At 38.1% G+C, this 16,911-nt stretch overlaps 1 protein-coding gene across 1 annotated transcript in view; it reads right to left on the reverse strand.

Annotated features, from left to right (window-relative positions):
• The window catches only part of MYOM2 (myomesin 2), a 688,720-nt gene that overhangs the window by 614,570 nt on the left and 57,239 nt on the right, over nt 1-16,911 (reverse strand). The window contains exon 2 of the mRNA XM_044061901.1: nt 10,052-10,166. Within this exon, the coding sequence (XP_043917836.1) occupies nt 10,052-10,158 (107 nt within the window). The 5' untranslated portion in view covers nt 10,159-10,166. The remainder of the gene's footprint in view (nt 1-10,051; nt 10,167-16,911) is intronic.

Genomic DNA, 16,911 nt, shown 5'->3' on the forward strand with positions numbered 1-16,911 from the left:
AAGTATGTTTTCTCCTCTTGTGGGGATGGTGACTAGTTGTTCCATGGCATTTGAGTTTATGAATTCCAGGAACTTTTGGGCTAGAGTGTTTGGGCTTGAGTAGTGTTCCCAGTCTATATTAGGGTAGTTGAAGTCACCTAGTATGATGGTGTTTGGAGATACATTTATTCCCTCCAGTGTTTTCAGGAAGGCCATATGAGGTTCCTGAGTTTGCGAGGGTGGCCTGTAACATGCTACAAATTGCAGAGCAATCTTGCCTATGGTTAATTGCACCTGGATGGTTTCCAATGCATCGCGATGCCACCAATCTTGAGGTGTGGGTGTCCTTGATGAATATGGATACCCCTCCTCCTCTCTTGGTATTGTCCGGGTTTTGGGGCCGGAACGCATGATATGAGATAAAACCTGATAGTGCTGGGGTGCTCTCAGGAGCCTTGAACCAGGTTTCTGTCACAGCACAGACATCGATGTTCTCCATACTGAGAAGGGCCTCGAGTGCGTGCATCTTGAGGTTGAGACTTCTGGCATTGAGCAGCATTACCCTTAGTTTTTTCTTTGTTTTGTTCTAGGGTGGTAGGTTTAGAATTTGAGCCTTGCCTAAAAAGGCACTATAGGGGTGGCAAGAGCCTTTGCCAAAATCCGGAATCCCAGGGGTGACAAGTGCAAGCCGTCCCTTGCGAAGCAGCGTGGCTTGTCCAGCATGTCATCCCAGGCAGACAGACATTGGATCCCCTTTGAATGACACCAGAGTTTAAGCCAATTGTTAAAGCTGATCATCTTATCTCTGTATTGTGGCATCATTCTTGGTGAAGGTAGGATACTGCTCAAGGTCAGGGTCATACCTGCTTGGGCTACATAATCAGAGAGCTCCTCTATGTCTCTTTTCATGTAGTCCAAGGAGGTACGTCTCAGGTCGTTAACACCAGCGTGGACAATGATTGAGTCGTACTTGTACCTGCTGTTGAGAGATCTGAGTGCATGCGTTATGTGGCGGATTCTAGCACCCGACAGGCAGCTTACTGTGACCTTCTCCTTACTCAGTCTGGTGAGCGGGACGTCAGTGTGTCTGACTATGGAGTCACCAATGACTAGTGTGTCTGGCATTGTGTTTGACCTTAAGGGCTGTGACTGCTTGACACTCTGACTGTGTGGACTATGTGTTGCAGGTGTTGTGTTCTGAGGTGGTAGTTGTTTGGGTGTCTGCTTTGGTGGCCTCTGCTGTTTTGGTAGATTTTTGATCAGAGCCTCCGAGTATGTCTTTGTGCGTTTATGTGTATGATTTGAGGTTGTGATGGTATTATGTGAGACTGGGTCTATAGTGTGTGTGGTTACCTTCTCCTCCTGTCTGGTCATGCCAGTCCTATGTTGAGAGAGCTCAGCCTCCAGTTTGGCCGTATAGTTGCATCTCTCGCATGTATTTGTGTTTTGTGGGAGGAGGAGAGGGTTGTCTGTGTACATGAGGCAATTGTAACATTGCCTCAATATTCCCAGATTCACCAGCTGAGCAGGAGAGGACATTAGCAACTGATCCCTCGACATGCTAGAAGGAATAGACAGAAAAACTTAAGAAAAGGTTCTGGGGGATGTGGGTGACCGAGAAATGGGGTTTGCTTTTTTGGGGTACTTTCTATAACAAGAGTGCTGTATCGAGGTGATAAGTACTGTAGGAGCAAGTGCTTCGCTATACAGATAGAGAATAGTCGACTTGGGAGTCAAGTAGAGATAATTTATAGTTGTAGGATACACTAAATAGAACAGTAGTATACTTTGAGGAAGGTAGTTTTAAGGGAAAATTTGAAGAGTGGACTTTAGGTAGCCCTAATAGTTTAAATCTGATTAACCGGCGCTGCCCTAGTGTGCAACGGTAGCAGCTCCGCTCTAAATCGTGCTAACGCGTGCTTTATAGCAGGGGGCTGGAAAAAACAGGAAATGACCCAAAATGGCCGACGAATTACTAGTTGCTGCTTCTAACCACTCCTCTGAGGACAAATAAGCAGCTCAGTACTCCCCACTCCCACTGGTGAGTAAAGAAACTACCTCTGGCCACACAAGAAAATGGAGAGTAACAATTACAATGTAATCAGGCTACTAACAAGCAGTAATAAATGCAGCAGTATAAATGCAATGGAACACTTTAACAACAAGCAGTAAAAACAAAATAAAGTAATAAAGTAGAAAGAGACACAAAAACAGTAAAAGCAGCTGAATAAAGTGTTTTTTTTTTTTAGTTAAGTAGGAGGGGAGGAAGCAAAAGATAATTTAAGGTTAAGAAACTAAGGGGGTGAGCATTCTGAAAAGATCTCATGATCTTACTGTGCACAATAGAATGAGCTGATGTAATGGGATTGGGAGGAGTGTCCAATATCAAATTTATAGTAGAGGTGGGTAACTCAAAAGCCACCAAGTTTTCAGAACACAACAACAATTTGGCAGGCAAGTGCATACAAAGTCTTCAGTCCTGGATTTGAATGCAGAGCAGTAATGTAGTTTTAACATTCAAGACTGCCATCACTGTGCAGTATTAACCAACTGAATATAAGCTATAGGAAATAATACCTTTTATCTAATCCTAAAAGTACTACAGTGATTGCCTAGTGATACACTGGACCAGATCCTGCAGCCTCTAGCTACACTCCTGATAGCAGTATTCATTTCACTTATTTGGCATCTGAGCTAGAGCGCTGCTATAATTCAATTACTGGCACTGAGACCGCTCAGCCTACAGATGATCCATTCTACTTGTATCACCTGGGTACCTGGTTAGAATTTTCCTAACTTAAACTATTTTACTTGCATGTGGCTTGATAACCATGTCTTGCAAATCCTTTTTCTGAATTATCTCTCTCTCTCTCTCTCTCGCTCTCTCTTTAGGAAGACAGAGTGCCAGACTGATGTCATTTGAGACATAAAAGTGACACTTTCAACTGCTTAATAAAAGTGAATCCTGCTGAAGACAAACACATTCATAACAAATGTGATGCTTTAAAATCAATATTATTAATTAAGTTATTAAAATTCTCCCTTCAGGAATTATTGAATAAATACATGAGCAACTACTGCCATTCACTTAAAACTTATCAATATTCCACCTGCTATCACTGCACATATTCCACTGACTAGGATATACAATAATTTCAATTAACAGCTGTGCTCTAATCCCAACATTGTGCAAGCCTGTATCTATAAGGAAGATAAGATCATTTTCATGTTGACTTTAGTCCATTCCATGTGCAAGTACTGTCAGGGCATTGGCAGAACAGTAAAGAATCACAAAGGAATGATAAACTCCATCCTCAGTCTGTTCCTGAATAAACATCTCTGGCATAGTCTTTGTACCATGACCAAAATCTTTAGGCAGTGAGTGATAAGAAAAAGATTACTTTTAGATATAAAATCTCCAAACACTGGCACATCAATAAATGCATTATGATGGCAGCATTTGCTATTCCAAATTATAAACAACAACAAAAACATTAGTAGACATGCTGATAGCTTCAATTACTTTACCTTCAGTATGCAAAACTAATACTTTGTTGAAGCACCTTAAGATTTAATTACAGCATTCAGTCTTCTAGGGTAGGAGTCTATCAGCATGGCACATCTTAACTTGGTAATATTTGCCCACTCTTCCTTTCAAAAGTGCTCCAAATCTGTCAGATTATGAGGGCATCTCTTGTGCACGGCCCTCTTCAGGTCACCCTACAGATTTTCTATTAGATTTAGGTCTGGGCTCTGGCTAGACCATTCCAAAACTTTAATTGTCTTCTGGTGAAGTCATTCTTTTGTTGATTTGGATATATGCTTGTGGTCATTGTTATGTTAAAAGGTGAAATTCCTCTTCATCTTTCTAGAAGATGCCTCAAGGGTTTGGGCCAAAAGTGACTGGTAATTGGAATTGTTCATAATTCCCTCCACCTTGAATAAAGCCCCAGTCCCAGCTGAAGAAAAGCAACCCCAAAGCATGATACTCCCACCACCATGGTTCACCATGGGGATGGTGCTGTTTTGGTGATGCCAAGTGTTGTTTTTGCACCAAATGTACCTTTTGGAATTGTGGCCAAAAAGTTCAGCCTTAGTCTCATTAGACCATAACACAATTTCCCACATGCTTTTGGGAGACTTGATTTATTGTTTTGCAAATTTTAGCTGGGCCTGGATGTTTTCTGTGTAAGAACAGACTTCGATCTTGCAACCCTATCTCATAGCCGAGACATATGGAGAATATGGGAGATTGTTGTCACTTGTAGTACACAACCAGTTTGTTTTTTTGTTTTTTCGGCGTTTCCCGATAAGGGGTCGCCACAGCGGAACTCCAGCCCGCTAATGATTGGCAGTAGATTTTTATGGTGCCGAGTTGCCAGCCCAATGCCCAGCATTCAGCGAAGGCATGCCCATTCACGCATGTCTTTCAGAGACCACTCGACCGCAACCAGCACTTGCTAGAAATTCCTGCAGCTCCTTCAGTGTTGCTGTAGGTCTCTTGGCAGCCTCCCTGTCCAGTTTTTGTCTTGTCTTTTCATCAATTTTTGAGGGAGATCTAGTTCTTCACAATGCCACTGTTGTCCCATATTTTCTCCACTTTTTGATGACGGTCTTCACTGTGTTGCATGGTATATCTAATGCTGTGGAAATTTTTTGTACCCTTCTCATGACTGATACCTTTCAACAATGAGATCCCTTTGATGGTTTGTAAGCTCTCTGTAAACCATGGCTTTTGCTATAGCAGGCAAATGAGTAAATGTCAGGAAAATCCTACTAGGACAGCTGAACTTTATTTGCGGTTAATCAGAGTCTCTTAAATTGATGGCAGGTGTGTACCCAAGAAGACCGAATGCTGTAATTAAATCTAAAGGTACTTTAACAAAGTATTAGTTTAAGGGTGTGCACACTTATGCAACCAGCTTATTGTGCGTTTTTATTTTTTATATTTTTCCCCTAACAAATTTGTTTGTTTTTCAATTGAATTGTACAGGTTATAGGTCACATTAAAGGTGTGAAAAGTTTTGAAATGATTTACTGTGGTCTCATTTTTTTACATAACAAAACCTGGCATTTTAACAGGGGTGTGTAAACTTTTAATATCCACTGTATATAGGTGTGTGTATGTGTGTGTGTGTGTGTGTGTGTGTGTGTGTGTGTGTGTGTGTGTGTGTGTGTGTGTGTATATATATATATATATATATATATATATATATATATGGATTTGGTACATTTCGGCAAAAGCACATTTCGCTGAATTTCATTCCACCAAGACCAAATCGCCGAAAGCACAAATCTCCGAAAATTCATTTCACCGAATTTCATTTCTCCAAAAATGGTAGTGGCAGTGTATATGCCCTTTTCCCCAGTGTAGTGCAATCATGGAGTTAGACTATATAGTTGAGGAGTTGGGGGTCACAGCGTAGCCCCCCACCTAGTTTGATTAAAAAGTACTTTCTTACCCTCTTAACAGAAACTGCATAGTATAAATCAAGCTAGGTGGGGGGCTACCCCCACAACTCCCCAACTATACATTCTAACTCTAGGATCGCACTACAGTGGGGAAAAGGGCATATACACTGCCACTACCATTTTCGGTGAAATGAAATTCAAAAAATGAGTTTTCACCGTTTTGTGCTTACGGTGATTTGGTTTTGCTGAAATAATTTTCAGCGAAAGGAACCAGACCCATATATCTATATATATATATATATATATATATATATATATATATATATATATATATATATATAAATACCGGCAGCCCACAATCTCGAAACCATAACCCTGACGACTGAAACCAAAACATATGCACCATAAACAAGTCCCGCTGTAAAACAAGCATGATCTCCCTGTGCGCTTGAAACAAAAGTAAAGCAGTAATCTTTTTGTCTGCACGATATTTGCACCATATAATTGTGTCGGAAATTCCACTCCAAATAATACTGACATAATACTAACATTCCAAAAAGAAATAGGGAATAATGGCGGATACCTGGTAATCCCTGTTAATCTTGTAGAAAACTTTCTTAATCTTCCTATAAAGTACCAGTCTGAAAAATATTGTACAATTTCCCGTCCATCAGGTGGAAATGTCTCCTTTAACAGATTGAACATAGGAATGGCATCTGATTCATTGAGAAAAGCTAAGGCAACCAATGATTTCACCACTAATTGGAAGGCGTGAATACAATTATACAATCTACCCAACCCTGTTTGCTGCACCTTTCTCCACAAATTCTGACTAAAGTGAAACATGCAGCCCTTCACTGTGATATCAGTAAAGTTCAATCTAATACTTTTCAGGGAAGCCACTTCAAAATCACAAAGTACAAATTTCAAACTCATTTGGAAATCATGTACAGGCATTAAGTAAAGTATATAGTGCCACATCATATTATATGCCTGCAAAGACATTTTAGACATTAAACTATACATTAACGGGACACATTTACTGTACCCTCCATCCTTTACCATTCCATGTATACTATACAATTGCCTGCATAGAACACCTTTGCAGAAATACGTCCCATCCATTAACCAGATGGCAGCTATGCTAAGATTATGAAGGTTGTTTAGTGTAATAAATACCATCACAGTGAGCTGGGAAGTTGGTTCTACCATCTGCTTTTCTAGAAATACTCTACTTTGAAATGGAAACATATTCATCTCCAAATTCTCTAACTTAAGGTCAGGGATATGTGTTTCAGTCACATATTTGTTTCTCACCCTCCGAATTTGTTGTAGAAGAGCTTTCTTATTAGGCAAACTTGGCACACACTCCAGGGATGTTGATGACATCACATCTTCTACCAGCATGAAAGGAGTATCTCTAGACAACAAAGCTTTTTCCTTTAGAGTACCACAGACTGTATATCTCTCAACCTCAAACGTATCTCCCACATGGTTGTGAGGGATACTATTCAACAGTTCTTCACCTTCAGACAAGGAGAGAGTTACTGTCCTACCTTTGCATTTATCACTACATTTGAGTTTACAGCACCAGTAACGTCTCATATGAGACTTCTTTTCAAGGTGAAAAATATACCCATCTATCACTAGTACCTCTTTACATTTTTGCGATTGTACCCTACTATAGAGTTTACCGATTTCCCCAGGCACACTGAAGTAGTCGTCAGACATTTTTGATATTGTTTCACATTGTACGGGTTTGTGTTCTCTAACTACAGCTTTATAACGTCCTGCTCAATACTACGGAATGGGGCATGTCATACATGAAATCCTTCCACGTTGGGATTTTGAACTTCGGTATTTTACATTTTCGTTATTGTGGTGTTTCGGTATATCAGGCTCGTGATTTTGGGTGTCGGTATTTTCAGCATTTGAGATTTAGTAGGTATCCCATATATATATATATATATATATATATATATATATATATATATATATATATATGTGTGTGTGTGTGTGTGTGTGTGTGTGTACACACATGTGTTACTAACTACACTTAATCTAACCCACATTTAATTGACTATCAAAAGACTGACTGCATAATATCTGAAAAACAGCAAAACTGCAAAGCATCTAAACTGCAAAAGATTAACACACAAAATAATGAGAAGATGAAATTTAGACTTGGGAAGGGTTTATGCCCTTTCCACAATGTTGTGCAGCCACTGAGTAGGTAGAAATAATTAGCGGGGTGGGGTGGGGTTGTGAGGGTGCAGAGGAGCTTCCCTCGCTGCAAAAACATTGAGAAATGTGACAAAATTTAACCTCATAGAAAACCAATGAAAATCTGATAAAACTGAACAACAGCTCCCCTGCACCCCCCACACCCCCTGCTAATTCTGTCTACTTACTCTGAGGTCATACAGCACTAAGAAAAGGTCATAAACTGTCCTTAGTAAACCTATTTTGTCAGTAATTTTTGCTTAGATATTTTTACTGTGTTTATATTTTACAGTGTCAGTTTTATGCAATCTGTATTTTGTCTGTCAATTAAATGAGGTTTAGATTAAGTGTAGGCAGCAACCTATATATCTCTTTCCTTGCATATATATATATATATATATATATATATATATATATATATATATATTATTATTATAGTTATGGATCTACAGAATGTAATCTAAACTTCAGCAGATCAACACTACAAATACTGACTGCAAAGGACTGAAAAAAATATCCACATCTTAATGCGTATGCTCCGAGATATAACATTACACCATGTGAAAGAAATTGACTTTTTTTTTCAAGAAGTCAAGCCCCCTGCCCCCTCCTCTTGCTATTTATATATAGCAATCCTGAAACTGCACATTCCCTGAGAAGGGGCACATTCACCAGCATTTGGATTGTCATCCTTCACACCTGTTGACCACCTGATTTTTTTCAACCAAAAAGTTTCACCAAAGCAAAGTTGATATTTAGGAGCTTCACTTATTAAAAGTGCTCCCATGTCCATAGCATAGGCTCCTGCTACTCCAAAACTCTAGTAAATGCAAAATCAATGTTTGTCAAATAAAAATTATTACACAATGAGTGGCTATTAACATTCTAAAACGAGCATGCTGATTGCCCAGCCCAACCAGCATACCCGTTGTAAATCCGAGAATATACCAACAGTAAAAGGTCTGGTCACCTGGAATTTTTTCCATTGGAATATTCTTTAATTTTAACTTTTTTTTTTTAGAACAAAAATAAAAACAAAATTTGTAGTCCGGAGGACTCCAGACATGCGAGACAGACACCATGCAGAAAATACAAGGGAAATCAGGTACGTTGTTTAAAGCTAAAGACATGTACCTGATTTCCCTTGTATTTCCTCCATTCTGTCTCTTTCTTACCCTAAACTTCCCGAACCTTTTTTTTTTTTTTAAATTAAAATAAATAAATAAATAAATAAAGGAAAAGCAGACCAGCTGAGATCTTTTCTCCGTTGCTTACTTTCCTGAGCACTGTATAGGTGGGATCGCAAGTCCCATACGCATGCGCAGTACATCAACGAAAGGAAGCAGTATACCACCAGCCACGGAAGAACAGTAATGCGCCATTATACAAAGACATTATTTAATAAAAGTATTTTTTTTCTTAAATAATGTCATTGTATAATACCAATAACGACTCCGTGCTTGTGGTATATTGAAGATTTACCAACAGTTGGCTTTATTTAATCACGACAACAGTGGGTAAATCTTCAATATACCACACCGACGTCATCGGTTATTACTATATGACATCATGACTGTGATCCAGCATCTTAGTACTTCCTGTTAGTGGACCACAACAGTTTTCCTTAATCTTCTCCTACAATTTGTGGTATTAGCAGTTTTCATCTCCTTTTTCCTAACTCAATAGTTGTAGTCTTTACGGCTGACTACTTTTGCTAATAGCTCAAGCAGATAGTGTAGACTCCAACATGTTTATATGCTTCTTGTCTAAGACATACGGCTTGTTTATTTGGTTATCTGTAGCAACACAGATGTACATGTCACACAGTAACCATATATCCACGCATACAGAATGTTTGTCTATGTCTCTGTGTTGTACAAGTCACTGAATCATTTTATTCTGTGATGACAAAAGCCTTAGCTTCACTAATTAACATAATGATTTGTGAGGCTACTGCATTCCAAATGAAAAAAAGCATATAATTTGTAGAAACAACAGTATGAAAAGATAATTTTGCACTGGTCTTGATGAAGCAGCATTTTAGAACTTTTAAGTATGTGTGCTTTATCATAAGTGATTTTTTGTATTTTACAATATTCTTTTTCTATTGTTTCATATTAGGTATCACAATCTGTGTGGTGGTATATTTACTCTGAGGATTTTTCAACTAGTTCATAACACAGAATACCAAATAAGGTCTGAAAGTAGTTATATGCAAACTTCTCCCTTTTTTGCATTGATCAACTGGATGTACATACTAAAACTTTCATTGACTGTCAATCCATTCTCAATGTTCCTGAGCAAACTGTAGAAACAATGCTTAAAATGAATGCTAAAGTAAAAGGAAAAATTAACAGTTCTCAAGATATAGGGCTTGGTTGTTTACATTTATTCCTTCTTTCTTTCAGCACATAACAGTTAATAATGAGGGACGTACCTTGCAGCAGTATACTCTTGGATTGCATATCTGGCCTGGGTGTTCCTGTAATCCAGGTCAAAATGTTTCTGCTTCTTTTGGTAGAATGGTAACACCTTTGCTGACATTTTGGTTCCTGCCAAACAAACAGTGATATATATTTTTTAAAAGCTAAGGAAATTACACACAATTCACTGTATCACTGCTGACATACTCTTCAGAATTAATTGCATACTAAAGTATATATGTAAAAAATACTTGATGATGGGGTATCCTGAGGTGAAATACTTGGAATCTGTATGAAGGAAGATACTGAATGCATTTGTTATTTATACATGTGAGATTATACAAACCAATTACAAATTTTTTCAGAGATAATATTTATTATCCTAGGATTAGTTATGGTCAGGTAGAGCTCATTTGCTGTGTAACATCGCCAGACATACACCCACCCAGTGGTGACCTATGGATAAATAATGTTCTTTTATTTCAACGACAACTACACACAAATTGTCAAAATGCATTGATTTGTACAATGTTTGTCTAAAATTTATATGCATTTATAAATCCTTTACTAAAGTACAAATGCAGTACCATCAGAAATCACTGAAAGTAAAATCACATCAAATTAGGACAATGTTTCAGTTTTCAACAGTTTAGTCGGAAATATTAAAAAGTGTGATGGTTAGCAGGAATGTTGATGTAGGTCTCAGTGCTTTGTTTTTTTTTTAATGCACATCAGAACTGATTTAATAATGTAATTCATATTAAACATCATACTTACACAACATTGTGCTTATCTTTGTCTTCAGCATGCAGAATATGTATTTATTCCTGCACTAAAAACTGTGAAAGATATGAGAAAATCTCTGTGTGCACGTGTGTGTGTGTGTGTATGTGTGTGCGCGCGCATGTGTGGTATATGTCAGTTTGTCTATGATTTTTCTGAATGTACTCTATGAGTGACTGGCATTTACTCTTTCTAAATGCAGTATAGCCAAGCAAAGTGAAGTACAGTAGAATGGGGCCCTCACTGTGACTCAAGGGACCAGTGTTTAAATAGTGGCACTGTCTTTGTGGAGCTAGGCAGGAAGAAGGAGGTGTGAAGGGGCTTTCCCTTAGCAGAGGGCTGCATGGATTTAGGGGGCAGATGGAGACATGGGGAGGTTTCCATATGTTGACCAGGGAATCCACCACTCATGCTTTTGAGGTGAAATGAAGGGACACCTGTGCTGTCAGTCCATTGTACAACCCCATCCTACAGTGCTTGACCAAGTGCATTCAAGTATTTAAGGCCACCACCGACAACAGCCTGAATGATGCATCTCCCAGGCAACTCTTGTCCCGTGGATGGGACATGAATGTTTCCACTGGTTGGGAGGAGGATGACTTTAATCAGGTAGTGGGAGTGGGGAGGTAAACAAAACAGATACACAGGCCTAAGTGTTCAAAATTTTGTTCAATCAACCACTAACTGTTCTAACAGCATACCATTTTTCCTGAAAAGTGGATTTACTGCATGACAAAGTAAATCATAGCTGCAAATTTCTAAAAAAAAATAAATAAACAAATAAATAAAACAGCATAACCACTGACCATTTCAACATTATGATCTTTTCTCAACAGAAGACTCTTGGGAATTAATATATCAATATATTTATGCACTTGGCATTTCTTATTTTCTTTCTTTTCTTATTCCTGTCTTGATTTGTACATTTATTTATTTATCCTTTTGTTGACTGTTAGTCCCATTAGGCTACTACCTCTTTTCAGGGGAGACTCAATATGGTATTTATACTACTAGGCAAAATTTGGCCAGTGCATCAGGGAACTTCCCTACTCTTTTTGATAAGTGCCATGGGATCTTTTACATCCACCTGGGCTACTACCAACTCAAGCAGGTGGGGTCTCCATTTAATGTCTCTTCTGAAGGATAGCACACTCAGGTGTCCAACACCCCCTTATGCTACATTGCAGTGACAAAAATTGGTCTACCTGGTGAAGGAATAGAATGCACAGCCTTCTGCACCAATGGAAAGTGTGTTACCTGTTGTATCACTGACAGTGCTATGTATTTTGTTCATTAGTCATTCACTGAATGGGCATACATAGATATATGACACTCCTGCGTAAATGGGGATTATTAATAATGCCAAAATGTATGTAATACACCAACAGTGTATGTACATTTCAGAATATGGAACTGTGACCCATGTTTATCCTGACCAGTTTTCAAGAATAAGGTACATACATTTTAATGCAAGATTATAAAGATCAGTAATATCATCTTCATTATTTGAAGATTTTGATATAGTACCTCAGTCATCACCACTTTTTTGTCATGTAAAATGAGTTGCAGAGGCAAAGCCCCAAAAATACCCCTACCATTGATATATGGTAGTTTCATCTGCAGTGTGCTACAGTACAGTTAATTTTTGTGACACATAATAATAGCAAGGTACAATAGCCTTTGTCATTCTCCTTAATGCTGTACACTGACCCAAACCAATGAAATTACTGCACATCCGTAAATCATTAATGAGACTAGAACTATCCGTTCCAGTGACATAAATATGGCCTGTGACTGATTAAGATGTCTGGAGGGACAGATTTGCCTCCCACCAACTACCACATCTCTGGAATAGGCTGTCAATTCATGTGAAGCAGAGCACCTCTATGACAATGTTCATGAGGAACCTGGATGAGTGCAGGTAAAAATTTCTTACCAGGGATAGTGCCCACAACCCTCCTGGACATAGGCAGTCATTATTAAATACAATCTTGGGAATTGACTAAAGTATCCATGGTATTACATTGGGATGCAATGGCTAGGCTTGAAATGATCTCCGGGTCGATAGCCTAGTAACCTCCTATGATCCTATGTCACTTTGAGATTTTGTTTGCAGATGGTTCCATTTACATGTTGCTGGCTTAAGCTAGTTGCAGCTCTTTCTGTACTGGTCAGCTTTATCATTATCTGTCACAAGCTCTTTCAGTCTGTGCTTAGTATACCACTAAAAAGGACAGTGTTACTACCGAAGTATAAACTTCACTGGTGTTGGCAAGTATGCATGTCATACTCTTACTGTAGGAACTGAGCTATAATTTACATCTATGATGGACCTATTTTTAAGTTTTTTATCTTCCAGTTTCTGTAAATCGTGTAACTAGTTAGGACTGAACTGCATACCTTTCATCATATTTTTATTTAACATTTGTTTACTGGGAAAGTCCGACTGAGACAGAGCCCATTTTTAGCGGAGGCCCGGGGAGAAACCTTTCAGACGTATGTCTTTGGAATGTGGGAGGAAACAGGGGCACCAAGAGGAAACCCATGCAAACACAGGGAAGATGTGCAGCCTCTGCACAGAAGGCACCCCAGCAGAGAATCGGACCGGGGAAACTCTTGCTGTGAGGTCATAATGCTAACTGCTGAAACACAGCATCTCACAGTTTCTTTTATGAAATGTATTACTTTTAAAAAGGACATTTTCAGACTGTCACTGCAACCACTATTCATAAAACAATCTGCATGATAAAAACCACAAAAATAAATCGAACAACAAACCATTGAACAACAAAAAGAAAACTGAAGGACTTTGGAACTGATGTCCAACAACTTCTTTATGACCGTGTTTAGCACTTTCATCCTTAATATGATGGACTTCTTCAGAATAAAGTAACAAAGCATTCATAGCATATATAAGCACACAAAATTAGCCACAATTAACAACCCCTCCTTAACTCTCATTACAATTAAAGCATCACCATAGAAATAAACTTTTCACCATTAGTAAAACTCAACAGAAAAGATATGTTTTAAAACGTATTTATAAAACCTTAAATTCATGTTTTACTCTAGTTATATTAAAACGCTAATAAATATTTGTGAAAATTTAAGACATAAAATATGCATCCTTTAATTTCAATACACTAGCAAGGATGTAGCTTTATTTAAACCATGAGAAGAGGTGGCACTAATATGATGGTTAATTAAAATGGTTTTCAGACTATATAAATGGGTTAAGGATGTGGAAATACTGATTATGATGAAGTCCTAGTTTTGAAAGGATGAAAAAAGCTTAATCTGTTTTATAATATAAGTCAAGAAGGATCCATGGTTCTGATTTGAAGCATTTTTTTATTAATTTTTTTAAGTTTTGAGTAATAAAGAAGTTGTTGTATATCAGTTCCAAAATGTGTATGGTATGTAGGGGTATTAAGTCCAAGATCTCCATATCAAGTCACTCTGCAATGGCACATTCCTTTGCAGGTTTCCTATTGTCCTGCACCCACACAAAGTCAAGCTTACAGAGATTGCTGAAAAATACTATCTTATATTCCCTGCAGTGTGTTTTCTTTTTAGACCTTGAATTCCATTCTCCTAAAACACTGACTCCTGCTATCATTAATTTAAACCTGTCCATATTACAACTATGCTTCGAATTTGCAGTTTCATTCCATATTCTGAAACATCTTTCTTACATACTAGGCTTTAGTCACAATCCATATCCAGATATTTGATCAGACTTTAGAGCAGGCTCTTCAGTTAAACAGTTTTTCATCTCTGGCCACAGTATAAACAACCTCACTTTTCATTAAGTGGCTACCAAGCTGCATTCAATCAAGTAAGATAAAGAGGTCATTGCACACCCCCCCCCACACACACACACACACACAAACAAAAAATCTATAATAAGGCAAGATAATAAGTTATAAGCACTCTGGACCAATCCTATTTCTCTGCTGTTAGTTCACTAATAATACACCTTATACTGTGTTCATGATGACAGCTCAGTGTATATACAGGACATGGCACTAAGTTGTTGCATTGCTGTATAGCACAGGGGATGCCACTCTGTAGAAGTCAGGTCTTACTTTCCGCATTTCCTTTTTCTTATGTGTTTTTTTTTCATCAGTGACCATTTGTAAACTTGAAGAACTTAAGTCTGACCAGCTTTATATGCAAAACTATAGAAAGGCGTATCATGGAACTAATCAATCAAGACATAGGAAACCTCCAAACACTGGAACCATCTCAGTTTGGATTCGTAAAGGGCAGATCATGCTTACTTAACTGGTGGATTTTTTTTGAAAAGGTCACCAAACCGAGGGATGAAAGCAAAATGGTACACACTGCATATCAACTTGGCCAAAGCAAAGCTTTTGATGCATTTCCCACTTGGGCATAATAGAAAACCCAAATAAACTGTGAATAAAGCCCTATGTCACCCGATGGATCGCCAGCTAGCTCACAGATGGGACACAAGAAATCAAAATATGTGAAGTTACCTCCACAAAGAGAACCACCACCAGTGGAGTCCCCAAAGTTCTATGCTGGGACCTCTCTTGTTTATGTATACTTTTCTGAAGTCAAAGCCAATACCGAAGGGGCCTGGCTGACTAAGTTTACAAATGACTGTAAGCTTGAAGCAGTCATTAAATAATCCCCAAATTACTTAGTCATCCTTCAGGAAGGTTTGTCCCAAATACATAACGGATGCCAAAATCATGAACTGAAACTAAATGTCAAAAAATGCATTGTTGTATCCTTTGGGAAGTTATCTACCTTAGGGAACTACCACATTGACAATACCTCCATAACAGCTGACCCAGTTTTTTGCGATTTGGGAACTTATGTAGACAGTGAGATAATGTTTAACCAGCATATGTCCATTATTGTAAGAAAGTCCCTGTATGTTGCACAGCTTATAAACAAAGGGATTTTTCTAGATCTAGGAATGCCATTGTCTTTCTTTACTCAGCCCAGCCGTCATTAGGCCCATCATTGAATGTAATGTCCCTTGCATCTGTCCGGACATATGCACAACTGAAATGGGCACAGAGATACCTTACTAAAAGGATACAAGGCCTACAAAACATGTCCAACATGGATCAACTTGAAGCCCTATCATTCTACTCAGTAGCCTGTATCTGGCATGCAAGGCATTCTCCAATCCAATACTAATGGATTTACTGCACATCATCAAGTCAAATGGCATCAGAAATACTCAGTCTAAGGATCTAACCCTCTTATGTCACATCAACAGAATGGTTTTGTTGAACAGGTATATTTCAAAGAAGATACTGCTGTTCTGGAACAGGCTCCCCATCCACATAAAGACAAAGTTCATCCCTGTGCAAATTCAAGTGCAACTGATATATAGATGTGAAATTGGCTAGTCTTGAAATGGCAACAATGGCAGCTAGCCATCTTCACTAGTTCTTGAACAGTTGATATTTTAAAATATGTGTCTATATATGCAATATGAATTGTGCTGACGTCTGTGCGTAGATGTACTGTAAATACATTGATTCAAAACTGAGTAATTAACACTAATTTTGAGTACATTTTTATTTTCTACTATTCAGAAACATCTATATGTCTGTCATACCTCTCTATTGTACAGCTTTTTTGGAGAATGTCCAGATTTTTGTCTCATACTTTTGGTCTTTTCCAAATAAAATTTTGGTTTTCTGACAAATTATTGCCATCTTATTGAGGATTGAAGTCAGAAAATAATGACAGACATTTGAGTTTCAGACTTGATTCTCTTCAGAAAATTCATGCTAATGCAAAACATGTTATTCTATCAACTTTCCAAGTTTGTAAGAGCAGTATTTAAAAATTGTCCCTATTTTTGGGCCTTTTTTCCCCCATTATCTATGGCTTTCCAGATTTTCTGCTCTAAAAGGTTAATAGGTATGATGACTGTGATGGAATTGTTGTAAATGAATATCACTCATTTATAAATTGATTAACTCATCCATCCAGTCATTAACTTATTCTCTGATACCCAGTTTATCCTATTTAGGATTAAGTGTGAACCAGAACCTATTCCATCATGCAGTGGGCAAGTTGAAAGTTTATCCTAAATGGA

This window comes from Protopterus annectens, chromosome 2.part0, assembly GCF_019279795.1.
Source record: "Protopterus annectens isolate FY-2018-M chromosome 2.part0, PAN1.0, whole genome shotgun sequence".
Taxonomy (NCBI): domain Eukaryota; kingdom Metazoa; phylum Chordata; order Ceratodontiformes; family Protopteridae; genus Protopterus; species Protopterus annectens.